The following is a 14,640-nucleotide window of genomic DNA, read 5'->3' as shown; positions in this document are numbered from 1 at the left end:
AAATTGAACTATATTAATTTTCCCAATTAATTTTTAATGTCACACACACACCTACCTAGTGCCTTTTGACTTAAAAGATGAGAGTGGTAAATGTTACAGACATATTATCATGGAACTGTTCAGTCTATTATTGATTTTTATTTCCACTTCACTTTTATCCAAGGAGACAGAACTATTTGCACTGTATTTACAGTGGGACAATATTCATACAATACTATAACCTAGAAATAATTTAAAGGGGTGACTTGCAAGTCACAGCAGCACTAATTATGTGTCCAGCTACATCTGATTTCAGACATTACTCTTGTGAGACTCTTATTCTGAAAGACTGAGGAGCCCGAGTTGAAGGCGGAGCGATTCGACCAATCAGATGAAAGGAGCGTTTCAGCTCCGCCCACAAGTGCGAATGAAATATTGAAGCCATAAACCGTTTTTTAAACCCCAAACGACAAAATGAGAAATCAAGTCAAAAACTCATTTTCCGTTTGTTAACCTAGATGGAATAACGAATAAACGAGCCATTTTTCCATTTCTCGTTATTGAATTCATGTTCTCTCACTTGAATCCTCTTGAGTCTTTCGTTTTCTGTTTTTTAATTGGAAACGGATTTGGAATGGACGGAAGATACCCTGATTCAGCTGGATGCAATCATCACATGTCAATGTCCATTGGCTCATTTAGTTCACACTCGAAGTAGATTGGTGTCTAGAGAAATCCCAATTCGTCGGTCACTAATGTGACTCAGTCACCGACTGGAATGGCTATATAAGCTCTCCCTCAACAACTTGTACACATACTGAATGCAAGTTTCTAGTGCATCTTATCAGAGGAGAATCTCTAGTGACTGCTGAATCCTGAACTAACAAGATAAGGTTGTTTGTTTAATTACTGTCGCTGTGATGTTGATCATGTTTTATCTGGACTTTACTTATATGAAATAATTCTGGTTATGAACAGATTAAAAGCCACAAACTGTGTTGTGGAGCAATGAAGGTTTATCAGAGCGTCCTGCTACTTTTCTGCTGCCAGTTCTTTCACACTCTGGGTAAACTCGTTTTTATTTTTTTATTTCATATGTAAACGTCGCTGTATTTGCAGTCACTGATTTATCTTGGAATAATTTCATCTGTTTTCACAGCTTTAAACTGTAACATGGTGGATGGTAACCTGAAGCAGATAGACGCTGGGTCTGGCTCCGTGGTTGGCGTGAACCGTAATGATGAGATATTCGTCCTGATTGATAACGTCTTCACAAAGATCAGCGGGTCTCTAAAGCACTTCAGTGTTGGTCCTGCTGGTCAGCTGGGGGTTAATACAGCAAACAACATCTTTAGGTTTCAGAGTGGCGGTTTTGTTAAGCTTGAAGGTGAAGACTTACAGAGAACAGAAGTGAAGACCAGTTTAAGCGGTCATGAATTTACATGTTGTGAAATGGCCAAATACATTTTATTATGGTTCTTATTAAACCTACTAGTCTTTAATTGAACCTGTTGATTGTGTTGTAAGGGCTTCTCAATCAGGTGGATGCTGGAGGTGATCAGATCATTGCAGGTGTCAATATGTATGATGACATATTCTGTTCAAATATGGATGCTAACAACAAATGGCTATCCAGTAACATTCCTTGGATTAAAATTGGTGGAAAGCTGAAGTACTACAGCTGTGGTCCATACAGCTGTTGGGGAGTGAACCACAACGACCAAATCTTCATCATGAAGGTAATGTCAAAATGCTAAATCCAAGAGCTCTAGTACACCAGGTTTTTATGTACTAGAGATTATGCAAAGGTTTGAGTTTGACAAAACTGGGAAAGTCACTGGGGTGAAAGCAGCTAAATTTCTTGATCTGGCTGTATGATTAACTGGATTTGTGTCTTTTGGTCTTGTGCAGGATGTGTCGTCTAGTGTCTGTTCAGGGTCCGGCAGCTTTGTGAACATTCCTGGACTTCTGTCCATGATTGAAGTAGCAACTGATGGCAGTGTCTATGGTGTGAACTCTCAAGGGAGCTTATTCCGACGGTAAGCTGAATAACCATATTACAAGTTTTATGAACCAAATTATTAGCTTGTTAAATGCACATGTGAATACAGTATAAATGGAAACCAAATGCTTCATTCAAGGAGACCTTTTGTCTATTGCAGAACTGGTGTCACTCGCTGCACACCCGATGGCACAGACTGGATCCCAGTGGTTGCCTGTCCCAATGGTCACCAGCATGTGAGCTTTGACCTGGGAGTGCTGTGGGTCGTGTGTGTTGACGGCTCCATCCGTAAATGCAGTTAAGGCACTACACAGGGGAGCGGGAAGTCTTAAAATTCTGGCGGAGTGTATGCCTAAATGTACTTCTATAGTCTGTCACTGCAGCACAGGAGCTCAATCACTAACAGAAACCTCCAAGTGATTTGTAATAAAGTGTTCTGCCATTATTAACAAAAGCTTTACTTACTTTCCTTGCTCTTGAAAGCATCTCAAGAAAGCATCTCTCACTCATGTTGTGGATTTTGTTCTGTGGAGAAGTTTCAAGTGGTGCACAACCATGCACCGTAAACCCCCAATGTTATTAATAAAGTTATCATAACTTAACATTACTTAAAATGACAAGTTTTGGTGTCAAATTAAACTGGTATGTTTAACTCATTTGGGAGCAAAATTCTTTCAACTTGGTGATATCCGGTTCGCAAATGAATCGTTCGACATAACTGGGTCTTTGAACCAGTTCGAACTGAATAGTTTGAAGCCGTTCGTGTCTCCAAAGCCCCTTTCACACTGCACGTCGGACCCGCAATATTTCCGGAACATTGCCGGGTCGCCTTTTGCGTGAAAGCAGCCACGTCCCGGGTCGGGGACCTTTTTTTGGCTCGTCCCGGGCGCTGTGTGAACAAAAGCCAGATCTAATTCCGTATCGAAGCGCGACTCCTTTACCGGCTGCTTTGAAGGAAGATCAACGTTCGCGACGAAAACATATGTGCAAACTGTAATGAAGCAGAGATCAGTTAGTTCCGCACTGACGCAGAGATCGTTTGCTCGCTTCAGTGAAAGTATAACGTGCCTAGCGTTTTCGACTCGTACATTACACGTCACACGCTGATGTCACGGGATCTTCAAGGGTTGTGTGTGAAAGCACGCACATATACCGGGTCATCACTGGCAGTGTGAAAGTGCAAAATCTAGCGACCCGGGAACAGTTGCAGGAACACTTTACCCCTGTATTTGCCGGAATGGCAGTGTGAAAGGGGCTCAATAGGCATTAATCCACAATGACCTAAATATTTTTATTGTTCCTCGTGGCTGACACTCCCTGAGTCAAAATAAACCAATATCCTGGAGTAAATCATTTCCTCAAACAGTACAGAGGTGTAAAGTGGTATTTTTTTATTTTTTTTTATTACAGTATTTAACTGGCAACAAAAGTTGACCATATCCTGTAAATACCTCTAAATACAATATGTAATAACTGCTTTAAAGAATTTTAACCGTAAACTATAAAATACTGATATAAATGAATCTTAATACATTTACAAATTAATAAAAACCTAACAAATAAAAAATTAAAGTCAATTATGTTGCAAATAAGTATTTATTAAAACTGGCAGAAAGACATTACAAGGCTTTTACTGGTAAAAAAAAAAAAAGGAATATATCAAGGTCAATCAACAGAATTTGTATAATTTTTTAAAGAAAAGGATTAAAATAAAATGCTGGAATCAACATTAAATCACAAATTATGTAGTTTGAGCTTATGTTCTATTAAATTAAGAATAATCCTGCAAAAAACAATTTAATAAATACATACTGAAAATATGTACGATCTCAACCGAATGGCCAGCCTAAAAATCTGATCTGGGGTGCGTTTCCCAAAACCATAGTTGCTAACTTGTCAGCAACTTAGTTGGTTGGCAATGGGAAATTGCATTGCAATCAACAAAGTTGCTAATTTAGTTAGCAACTATGGTTTTGGGAAAGCACCCCAGGACAGTTGACAGGCCACTGCTGCGCGTCGTCACGAAAGCTGATCATTTTCACGTGTTTAAGCTTTGACAATTTAAGCATTCAAAAGAGTTTAAAGCATTCAAACACAAGACTGAGTACTTTCGAGCTGTATTCGGTGCGCCATCAGAGAGCTGTGTCTCACGAACAGCAATACCGAACCCGAGCTCTCCTTCGCATCCTCCTGCTCCTGAACAAATACAAATCACAGTTTAAACATGCGAACAGAAAAATATGCTATGTGAAAAAGTCCAGTTCAGCACAGGCGCGCGGTGTTCTGTGCATACAGGGCACATTCAGAGAGACACGTCTCAAATCCATTGAACACTTAATTAGCCTCTTCTTGCTCTTGTACCGACAAATACAAAATGATACCTCTGTTGGAAAGTATGTCCGAAAAAACTGGAGAAAGTGCAGAAAGAAATCTATAATGGATGCGTTGTCTCTTAAAGTGACCGCGCCTAATTTTTATTTTAATATTAATCCATGAAAATCAAAGACAAAAAATCACTTACTGCTCTTGACTGAATTACTTTGTAGTTTTAACAAGAATTAATCCACAGCCAAACGAAAATTATTCAGACACCAGATAAATAGTAATTAAAAATATATATATTAGTGGGTGCAGGGCACTATAGTTCATTTATGTGAGTACAGCAAAATAAAGAAAACTGTGACGTATTATACCCAAAATTCTTCATACTGTGGACTACAAGAGAAATTGATAAAAACTATTAATTATTCAGACACTTTGACCTGACCATGTTTCAAGTGTTTTTTTTTTCTTTAATTGCTAATTAACCTCAAACTGAACAAAATTAAACATTGCTTGGTAATTGGTAAACAAAGAATTGATAGTTGTGTAAATATTGTCGTACTAACAGTTGTCTGAAGTTTGTTTGATTGTAATCCATAATACACACCTTTTTATCAAAGTTTTCTGACGTTATCAAGATGAATTTGTTCTGACAGTTTAACTCTGAGTTCTTGTTCTATTTTATTGCCATGCTCTAAACTATAGCAAGTAAACTATGATAATGTAAGAAATGTTGAAGGTATCTGAATACATTTTGGTTTGACTGTATATTTTACATTGTATTATTCGGTTTCTGTACAAATAAATAAACAGAACAAACTTACAAATGAAACAATTTCAAACAGGGCCCACTGGTACAACCAGCACCGGGGCCCCGCGAACCCCAGCTACAGCCCTGTGTGTGTGTAAGAAGATAATCTACAAGTGTGCAAATCTCATTGCAAGAATTCACATGGCTACTGATTTGCGGATGTACAAAATTCGTCCGTGACTAAAATACCTTCATACACCTGCTCCCTTTTTCATGATCACGCTGTGATCCGCAGCAGCTGGATGCAATCATCACATGTCAATGTCCATTGGCTCGTTTAGTTCACACTCGAAGTAGATTGGTGTCTCATAGAGAAATCCCAATTCGTCGGTCACTAATGTGACTCAGTCACCGACTGGAATGGCTATATAAGCTCTCCCTCAACAACATGTACACATACTGAATGCAAGTTTCTAGTGCATCTTATCAGAGGAGAATCTCTAGTGACTGCTGAATCCTGAACTAACAAGATAAGGTTGTTTGTTTAATTACTGTCGCTGTGATGTTGATCATGTTTTATCTGGACTTTACTTATATGAAATAATTCTGGTTATGAACAGATTAAAAGCCACAAACTGTGTTGTGGAGCAATGAAGGTTTATCAGAGCGTCCTGCTACTTTTCTGCTGCCAGTTCTTTCACACTCTGGGTAAACTCGTTTTTATTTTTTTATTTCATATGTAAACGTCGCTGTATTTGCAGTCACTGATTTATCTTGGAATAATTTCATCTGTTTTCACAGCTTTAAACTGTAATGTGGTGAATGGTAACCTGAAGCAGATAGACGCTGGGTCTGGCTCCGTGGTTGGCGTGAACAGTAATAATGAGATATTCGTCCTGATTGATAACGTCTTCACAAAGATCAGCGGGTCTCTAAAGCACTTCAGTGTTGGTCCTGCTGGTCAGCTGGGGGTTAATACAGCAAACAACATCTTTAGGTTTCAGAGTGGCGGTTTTGTTAAGCTTGAAGGTGAAGACTTACAGAGAACAGAAGTGAAGACAAGTTTAAGCGGTCATGAATTTACATGTTGTGAAATGGCCAAATACATTTTATTATGGTTCTTATTAAACCAACTAGTCTTTAATTGAACCTGTTGATTGTGTTGTAAGGGCTTCTCAATCAGGTGGATGCTGGAGGTGATCAGATCATTGCAGGTGTCAATATGTATGATGACATATTCTGTTCAAATATGGATGCGAACAACAAATGGCTATCCAGTAACATTCCTTGGATTAAAATTGGTGGAAAGCTGAAGTACTACAGCTGTGGTCCATACAGCTGTTGGGGAGTGAACCACAACGACCAAATCTTCATCATGCAGGTAATGTCAAAATGCTAAATCCAAGAGCTCTAGTACACCAGGTTTTTATGTACTAGAGATTATGCAAAGGTTTGAGTTTGACAAAACTGGGAAAGTCACTGGGGTGAAAGCAGCAAAATTTCTTGATCTGGCTGTATGATTAACTGGATTTGTGTCTTTTGGTCTTGTGCAGGATGTGTCGTCTAGTGTCTGTTCAGGGTCCGGCAGCTTTGTGAACATTCCTGGACTTCTGTCCATGATTGAAGTAGCAACTGATGGCAGTGTCTATGGTGTGAACTCTCAAGGGAGCTTATTCCGACGGTGAGCTGAATAATCATATTACAAGTTTTATGAACCAAATTGTTAGCTTGTTAAATGCACATGTGAATACAGTATAAATGGAAACCAAATGCTTCATTCAAGGAGACCTTTTGTCTATTGCAGAACTGGTGTCACTCGCTGCACACCCGATGGCACAGACTGGATCCCAGTGGTTGCCTGTCCCAATGGTCACCAGCATGTGAGCTTTGACCTGGGAGTGCTGTGGGTCGTGTGTGTTGACGGCTCCATCCGTAAATGCAGTTAAGGCACTACACAGGGGAGCGGGAAGTCTTAAAATTCTGGCGGAGTGTATGCCTAAATGTACTTCTATAGTCTGTCACTGCAGCACAGGAGCTCAATCACTAACAGAAACCTCCAAGTGATTTGTAATAAAGTGTTCTGCCATTATTAACAAAAGCTTTACTTACTTTCCTTGCTCTTGAACAAAGAAAGCATCTCTCACTCATGTTGTGGATTTTTGTTCTGTGGAGAAGTTTCAAGTGGTGCACAACCATGCACCGTAAACCCCCAATGTTATTAATAAAGTTATCATAACTAAACATTACTTAAAATGACAAGTTTTGGTGTCAAATTAAACTGGTATGTTTAACTCCTTTGGGAGCAAAATTCTTTCAACTTGGTGATATCCGGTTCGCAAATGAATCGTTCGACATAACTGGGTCTTTGAACCAGTTCGAACTGAATAGTTTGAAACCATTCGTGTCTCCAAAGCCCCTTTCACACTGCACGTCGGACCCGCAATATTTCCGGAACATTGCCGGGTCGCCTTTTGCGTGAAAGCAGCCACGTCCCGGGTCGGGGACCTTTTTTTGGCTCGTCCCAGGCGCTGTGTGAACAAAAGCCAGATCTAATTCCGTGTCGAAGCGCAACTCCTTTACCGGCTGTTTTGAAGGAAGATCAACGTTCGCGACGAAAACCTTGTGCAAACTGTAATGAAGCAGAGATCAGTTAGTTCCTCACTTTCCGCGCTGACGAAGAGATCGTTCGCTCGCTTCAGTGAAAGTATAACGTGCCTAGCGTTTTTGACTTGTACATTACACGCTGATGTCACGGGATCTTCAATGGTTGTGTGTGAAAGCACGCACATATACCGGGTCATCACTGGCAGTGTGAAAGTGCAAAATCTAGCGACCCGGGAACAATTGCAGGAACACTTAACCCCTGTATTTGCCGGAATGGCAGTGTGAAAGGGGCTCAATAGGCATTAATCCACAATGACCTAAATATTTTTATTGTTCCTCGTGGCTGACACTCCCTGAGTCAAAATAAACCAATATCCTGGAGTAAATCATTTCCTCAAACAGTACAGAGGTGTAAAGTGGTATTTTTTTTATTTTTATTTTTTTTAATTACAGTATTTAACTGGCAACAAAAGTTGACAATATCCTGTAAATACCTCTAAATACAATACGTAATAACTGCTTTAAAGAATAATTTTAACCGTAAACTATAAAATACTGATATAAATGAATCTTAATACATTTACAAATTAATAAAAACCTAACAAATAAAAAATTAAAGTCAATTATGTTGCAAATAAGTATTTATTAAAACTGGCAGAAAGACATTACAAGGCTTTTACTGGTAAAATAAAAACTGGTAAAAAAAAAAAAAGGAATATTCAAGGTCAATCAACAGAATTTGTATAATTTTTTAAAGAAAAGGATTAAAATAAAATGCTGGAATCAACATTAAATCACAAATTATGTTTTTTGAGCTTATGTTCTATTAAATTAAGAATAATCCTGCAAAAAACAATTTAATATATACATACTGAAAGTCCATCAACTTTCTGAGATGAGCTCACACATGAGGGTTCTTCCTCTTCTCTGCGATCTTTCCACTTGTTTTGCCTCTGTGTGTCCGTCTTGTATCCAGTGAGTGTTGTGATTCCAAGAAAACATCTGCAAATAAAAACAAGTAGAAGCATCAAGATAAAGTTAAGTATTGAATGAAACTAGCTAAATAAAATAAATGTCAAAATTCTACTTATACAGTACAATCAGCATTTACCAGCAGGGCTGTCACCAGTGGGGTGAAAGGTGGTGACGATTATAGGGGCCCACGGCTGAGGGGGGGGGAGGGCAACGATCTCAACCGAATGGCCAGCCTAAAAATCTGATCTGGGGTGCGTTTCCCAAAACCATAGTTGCTAACTTGTCAGCAACTTAGTTGGTTGGCAATGGGAAATTGCATTGCAATCAACAAAGTTGCTAACTTAGTTAGCAACTATGGTTTTGGGAAACGCACCCCAGGACAGTTGACAGGCCACTGCTGCGCGTCGTCACGAAAGCTGATCATTTTCACGTGTTTAAGCTTTGACAATTTAAGCATTCAAAAGAGTTTAAAGCATTCAAACACAAGACTGAGTACTTTCGAGCTGTATTCGGTGCGCCATCAGAGAGCAGTGTCTCACGAACAGCAATACCGAACCCGAGCTCTCCTTCGCATCCTCCTGCTCCTGAACAAATACAAATCACAGTTTAAACATGCGAACAGAAAAATATGCTATGTGAAAAAGTCCAGTTCAGCACAGGCGCGCGGTGTTCTGTGCATACAGGGCACATTCAGAGAGACACGTCTCAAATCCATTGAACACTTAATTAGCCTCTTCTTGCTCTTGTACCGACAAATACAAAATGATACCTCTGTTGGAAAGTATGTCCGAAAAAACTGGAGAAAGTGCAGAAAGAAATCTATAATGGATGCTTTGTCTCTTAAAGTGACCGCGCCTAATTTTTATTTTAATATTAATCCATGAAAATCAAAGACAAAAAATCACTTACTGCTCTCGACTGAATTACTTTGTAGTTTTAACAAGAATTAATCCACAGCCAAACGAAAATTATTCAGACACCAGATAAATAGTAATTAAAAATATATATATTAGTGGGTGCAGGGCACTATAGTTCATTTATGTGAGTACAGCAAAATAAAGAAAACTGTGAAGTATTATACCCAAAATTCTTCATACTGTGGACAAGAGAAATTGATAAAAACTATTAATTATTCAGACACTTTGACCTGACCATGTTTCAAGTGTTTTTTTTTTTTCTTTAATTGCTAATTAACCTCAAACTGAACAAAATTAAACATTGCTTGGTAATTGGTAAACAAAGAATTGATAGTTGTGTAAATATTGTCATACTAACAGTTGTCTGAAGTTTGTTTGATTGTAATCCATAATACACACCTTTTTATCAAAGTTTTCTGACGTTATCAAGATGAATTTGTTCTGACAGTTTAACTCTGAGTTCTTGTTCTATTTTATTGCCATGCTCTAAACTATAGCAAGTAAACTATGATAATGTAAGAAATGTTGAAGGTATCTGAATACATTTTGGTTTGACTGTATATTTTACATTGTATTATTCGGTTTCTGTACAAATAAATAAACGGAACAAACTTACAAATGAAACAATTTCAAACAGGGCCCACTGGTACAACCAGCACCGGGGCCCCGCGAACCCCAGCTACAGCCCTGTGTGTGTGTAAGAAGATAATCTACAAGTGTGCAAATCTCATTGCAAGAATTCACATGGCTACTGATTTGCGAATGTACGAAATTCATCCATGACTAAAATACCTTCATACACCTGCTCCCTTTTTCATGATCACGCTGTGATCCGCAGCAGCTGGATGCAATCATCACATGTCAATGTCCATTGGCTTGTTTAGTTCACACTCGAAGTAGATTGGTGTCTCGTAGAGAAATCCCAATTCGTCGGTCACTAATGTGACTCAGTCACCGACTGGAATGACTATATAAGCTCTCCCTCAACAACATGTACACATACTGAATGCAAGTTTCTAGTGCATCTTATCAGAGGAGAATCTCTAGTGACTGCTGAATCCTGAACTAACAAGATAAGGTTGTTTGTTTAATTACTGTCGCTGTGATGTTGATCATGTTTTATCTGGACTTTACTTATATGAAATAATTCTGGTTATGAACAGATTAAAAGCCACAAACTGTTGTGGAGCAATGAAGGTTTATCAGAGCGTCCTGCTACTTTTCTGCTGCCAGTTCTTTCACACTCTGGGTAAACTTTTATTTTTATTTCATATGTAAACGTCGCTGTATTTGCAGTCACTGATTTATCTTGGAATAATTTCATCTGTCTTCACAGCTTTAAACTGTAATGTGGTGAATGGTAACCTGAAGCAGATAGACGCTGGGTCTGGCTCCGTGGTTGGCGTGAACCGTAATGATGAGATATTCGTCCTGATTGATAACGTCTTCACAAAGATCAGCGGGTCTCTAAAGCACTTCAGTGTTGGTCCTGCTGGTCAGCTGGGGGTTAATACAGCAAACAACATCTTTAGGTTTCAGAGTGGCGGTTTTGTTAAGCTTGAAGGTGAAGACTTACAGAGAACAGAAGTGAAGACCAGTTTAAGCGGTCATGAATTTACATGTTGTGAAATGGCCAAATACATTTTATTATGGTTCTTATTAAACCTACTAGTCTTTAATTGAACCTGTTGATTGTGTTGTAAGGGCTTCTCAATCAGGTGGATGCTGGAGGTGATCAGATCATTGCAGGTGTCAATATGTATGATGACATATTCTGTTCAAATATGGATGCTAACAACAAATGGCTATCCAGTAACATTCCTTGGATTAATATTGGTGGAAAGCTGAAGTACTACAGCTGTGGTCCATACAGCTGTTGGGGAGTGAACCACAATGACCAAATCTTCATCATGAAGGTAATGTCAAAATGCTAAATACAAGCGCTCTAGTACACCAGGTTTTTATGTACTAGAGATTATGCAAAGGTTTGAGTTTGACAAAACTGGGAAAGTCACTGGGGTGAAAGCAGCAAAATTTCTTGATCTGGCTGTATGATTAACTGGATTTGTGTCTTTTGGTCTTGTGCAGGATGTGTCGTCTAGTGTCTGTTCAGGGTCCGGCAGCTTTGTGAACATTCCTGGACTTCTGTCCATGATTGAAGTAGCAACTGATGGCAGTGTCTATGGTGTGAACTCTCAAGGGAGCTTATTCCGACGGTGAGCTGAATAATCATATTACAAGTTTTATGAACCAAATTGTTAGCTTGTTAAATGCACATGTGAATACAGTATAAATGGAAACCAAATGCTTCATTCAAGGAGACCTTTTGTCTATTGCAGAACTGGTGTCACTCGCTGCACACCTGATGGCACAGACTGGATCCCTGTGGTTGCCTGTCCCAATGGTCACCAGCATGTGAGCTTTGACCTGGGAGTGCTGTGGGTCGTGTGTGTTGACGGCTCCATCCGTAAATGCAGTTAAGGCACTACACAGGGGAGCGGGAAGTCTTAAAATTCTGGCGGAGTGTATGCCTAAATGTACTTCTATAGTCTGTCACTGCAGCACAGGAGCTCAATCACTAACAGAAACCTCCAAGTGATTTGTAATAAAGTGTTCTGCCATTATTAACAAAAGCTTTACTTACTTTCCTTGCTCTTGAACAAAGAAAGCATCTCTCACTCATGTTGTGGATTTTTGTTCTGTGGAGAAGTTTCAAGTGGTGCACAACCATGCACCGTAAACCCCCAATGTTATTAATAAAGTTATCATAACTTAACATTACTTAAAATGACAAGTTTTGGTGTCAAATTAAACTGGTATGTTTAACTCATTTGGGAGCAAAATTCTTTCGACTTGGTGATATCCGGTTCGCAAACGAATCGTTCGACGTAACTGGGTCTTTGAACCAGTTCGAACTGAATAGTTTGAAGCCGTTCGTGTCTCCAAAGCCCCTTTCACACTGCACGTCGGACCCGCAATATTTCCGGAACATTGCCGGGTCGCCTTTTGCGTGAAAGCAACCACGTCCCGGGTCGGGGACCTTTTTTTGGCTCGTCCCGGGCGCTGTGTGAACAAAAGCCAGATCTAATTCCGTATCGAAGCGCGACTCCTTTACCGGCTGCTTTGAAGGAAGATCAACGTTCGCGACGAAAACATATGTGCAAACTGTAATGAAGCAGAGATCAGTTAGTTCCTCACTTTCCGCACTGACGCAGAGATCGTTTGCTCGCTTCAGTGAAAGTATAACGTGCCTAGCGTTTTCGACTCGTACATTACACGTCACACGCTGATGTCACGGGATCTTCAAGGGTTGTGTGTGAAAGCACGCACATATACCGGGTCATCACTGGCAGTGTGAAAGTGCAAAATCTAGCGACCCGGGAACAATTGCAGGAACACTTTACCCCTGTATTTGCCGGAATGGCAGTGTGAAAGGGGCTCAATAGGCATTAATCCACAATGACCTAAATATTTTTATTGTTCCTCGTGGCTGACACTCCCTGAGTCAAAATAAACCAATATCCTGGAGTAAATCATTTCCTCAAACAGTACAGAGGTGTAAAGTGTTTTTTTTTTTTTTTTTTTTTTTTTTCAGTATTTAACTGGCAACAAAAGTTGACAATATCCTGTAAATACCTCTAAATACAATATGTAATAACTGCTTTAAAGAATTTTAACCGTAAACTATAAAATACTGATATAAATGAATCTTAATACATTTACAAATTAATAAAAACCTAACAAATAAAAAATTAAAGTCAATTATGTTGCAAATAAGTATTTATTAAAACTGGCAGAAAGACATTACAAGGCTTTTACTGGTAAAATAAAAACTGGTAAAAAAAAAAAGGAATATTCAAGGTCAATCAACAGAATTTGTATAATTTTTTAAAGAAAAGGATTAAAATAAAATGCTGGAATCAACATTAAATCACAAATTATGTAGTTTGAGCTTATGTTCTATTAAATTAAGAATAATCCTGCAAAAAACAATTTAATAAATACATACTGAAAATATGTACGATCTCAACGATCTCAACCGAATGGCCAGCCTAAAAATCTGATCTGGGGTGCGTTTCCCAAAACCATAGTTGCTAACTTGTCAGCAACTTAGTTGGTTGGCAATGGGAAATTGCATTGCAATCAACAAAGTTGCTAATTTAGTTAGCAACTATGGTTTTGGGAAACGCACCCCAGGACAGTTGACAGGCCACTGCTGCGCATCGTCATGAAAGCTGATCATTTTCACGTGTTTAAGCTTTGACAATTTAAGCATTCAAAAGAGTTTAAAGCATTCAAACACAAGACTGAGTACTTTCGAGCTGTATTCGGTGCGCCATCAGAGAGCTGTGTCTCACGAACAGCAATACCGAACCCGAGCTCTCCTTCGCATCCTCCTGCTCCTGAACAAATACAAATCACAGTTTAAACATGCGAACAGAAAAATATGCTATGTGAAAAAGTCCAGTTCAGCACAGGCGCGCGGTGTTCTGTGCATACAGGGCACATTCAGAGAGACACGTCTCAAATCCATTGAACACTTAATTAGCCTCTTCTTGCTCTTGTACCGACAAATACAAAATGATACCTCTGTTGGAAAGTATGTCCGAAAAAACTGGAGAAAGTGCAGAAAGAAATCTATAATGGATGGGTTGTCTCTTAAAGTGACCGCGCCTAATTTTTATTTTAATATTAATCCATGAAAATCAAAGACAGAAAATCACTTACTGCTCTTGACTGAATTACTTTGTAGTTTTAACAAGAATTAATCCACAGCCAAACGAAAATTATTCAGACACCAGATAAATAGTAATTAAAAATATATATATTAGTGGGTGCAGGGCACTATAGTTCATTTATGTGAGTACAGCAAAATAAAGAAAACTGTGAAGTATTATACCCAAAATTCTTCATACTGTGGACTACAAGAGAAATTGATAAAAACTATTAATTATTCAGACACTTTGACCTGACCATGTTTCAAGTGTTTTTTTTTTCTTTAATTGCTAATTAACCTCAAACTGAACAAAATTAAACATTGCTTGGTAATTGGTAAACAAAGAATTGATAGTTGTGTAAATATTGTCGTA

The 14,640-nt window shown here is 38.8% G+C and overlaps 3 protein-coding genes across 3 annotated transcripts; all 3 read left to right on the top strand.

Annotated features, from left to right (window-relative positions):
- Positions 1-736: 736 nt before the first annotated feature.
- On the top strand, positions 737-2,426 carry LOC113054150 (fish-egg lectin-like). The gene is made up of 6 exons (XM_026219498.1): positions 737-872; positions 958-1,045; positions 1,139-1,366; positions 1,507-1,718; positions 1,891-2,018; positions 2,142-2,426. The coding sequence occupies exons 2-6, from the start codon at positions 988-990 to the stop codon at positions 2,281-2,283; spliced, it is 768 nt and encodes a 255-aa protein (XP_026075283.1). The 5' UTR covers positions 737-872; positions 958-987; the 3' UTR covers positions 2,284-2,426.
- Positions 2,427-5,475: 3,049 nt separating this feature from the next.
- LOC113054151 (fish-egg lectin-like) lies at positions 5,476-7,143 on the top strand. Its single transcript, XM_026219499.1, has 6 exons — positions 5,476-5,589; positions 5,675-5,762; positions 5,856-6,083; positions 6,224-6,435; positions 6,608-6,735; positions 6,859-7,143. Exons 2-6 carry the CDS (start codon positions 5,705-5,707, stop codon positions 6,998-7,000), a joined length of 768 nt encoding a protein of 255 aa, XP_026075284.1. The 5' UTR covers positions 5,476-5,589; positions 5,675-5,704; the 3' UTR covers positions 7,001-7,143.
- Positions 7,144-10,719: 3,576 nt separating this feature from the next.
- LOC113054152 (fish-egg lectin-like) lies at positions 10,720-12,174 on the top strand. Its single transcript, XM_026219500.1, has 5 exons — positions 10,720-10,799; positions 10,887-11,114; positions 11,255-11,466; positions 11,639-11,766; positions 11,890-12,174. The coding sequence occupies exons 1-5, from the start codon at positions 10,742-10,744 to the stop codon at positions 12,029-12,031; spliced, it is 768 nt and encodes a 255-aa protein (XP_026075285.1). The 5' UTR covers positions 10,720-10,741; the 3' UTR covers positions 12,032-12,174.
- The last annotated feature ends 2,466 nt before the right edge of the window (positions 12,175-14,640 follow it).

This window comes from Carassius auratus, chromosome 35, assembly GCF_003368295.1.
Source record: "Carassius auratus strain Wakin chromosome 35, ASM336829v1, whole genome shotgun sequence".
Lineage (NCBI taxonomy): Eukaryota > Metazoa > Chordata > Actinopteri > Cypriniformes > Cyprinidae > Carassius > Carassius auratus.
Note: the sequence above shows the minus strand (reverse complement) of the source record. Positions and strands in the feature narration are given on the sequence as shown.

What these genes read in the sequence shown, in the direction of transcription:
- LOC113054150 (XM_026219498.1), top strand. Translation starts at nt 988, where the DNA reads ATGAAGGTTTATCAGAGCGTCCTGCTACTTTTCTGCTGCCAGTTCTTT. An exon ending in CCAGTTCTTTCACACTCTGG is followed by an intron (nt 1,046 to 1,138) that starts GTAAACTCGTTT and finishes CTGTTTTCACAG; the next exon opens with CTTTAAACTGTAACATGGTG. An exon ending in ACCAAATCTTCATCATGAAG is followed by an intron (nt 1,719 to 1,890) that starts GTAATGTCAAAA and finishes GGTCTTGTGCAG; the next exon opens with GATGTGTCGTCTAGTGTCTG.
- LOC113054151 (XM_026219499.1), top strand. Translation starts at nt 5,705, where the DNA reads ATGAAGGTTTATCAGAGCGTCCTGCTACTTTTCTGCTGCCAGTTCTTT. An exon ending in CGGTTTTGTTAAGCTTGAAG is followed by an intron (nt 6,084 to 6,223) that starts GTGAAGACTTAC and finishes TTGTGTTGTAAG; the next exon opens with GGCTTCTCAATCAGGTGGAT. An exon ending in CAAGGGAGCTTATTCCGACG is followed by an intron (nt 6,736 to 6,858) that starts GTGAGCTGAATA and finishes TGTCTATTGCAG; the next exon opens with AACTGGTGTCACTCGCTGCA.
- LOC113054152 (XM_026219500.1), top strand. Translation starts at nt 10,742, where the DNA reads ATGAAGGTTTATCAGAGCGTCCTGCTACTTTTCTGCTGCCAGTTCTTT. An exon ending in CGGTTTTGTTAAGCTTGAAG is followed by an intron (nt 11,115 to 11,254) that starts GTGAAGACTTAC and finishes TTGTGTTGTAAG; the next exon opens with GGCTTCTCAATCAGGTGGAT. An exon ending in CAAGGGAGCTTATTCCGACG is followed by an intron (nt 11,767 to 11,889) that starts GTGAGCTGAATA and finishes TGTCTATTGCAG; the next exon opens with AACTGGTGTCACTCGCTGCA.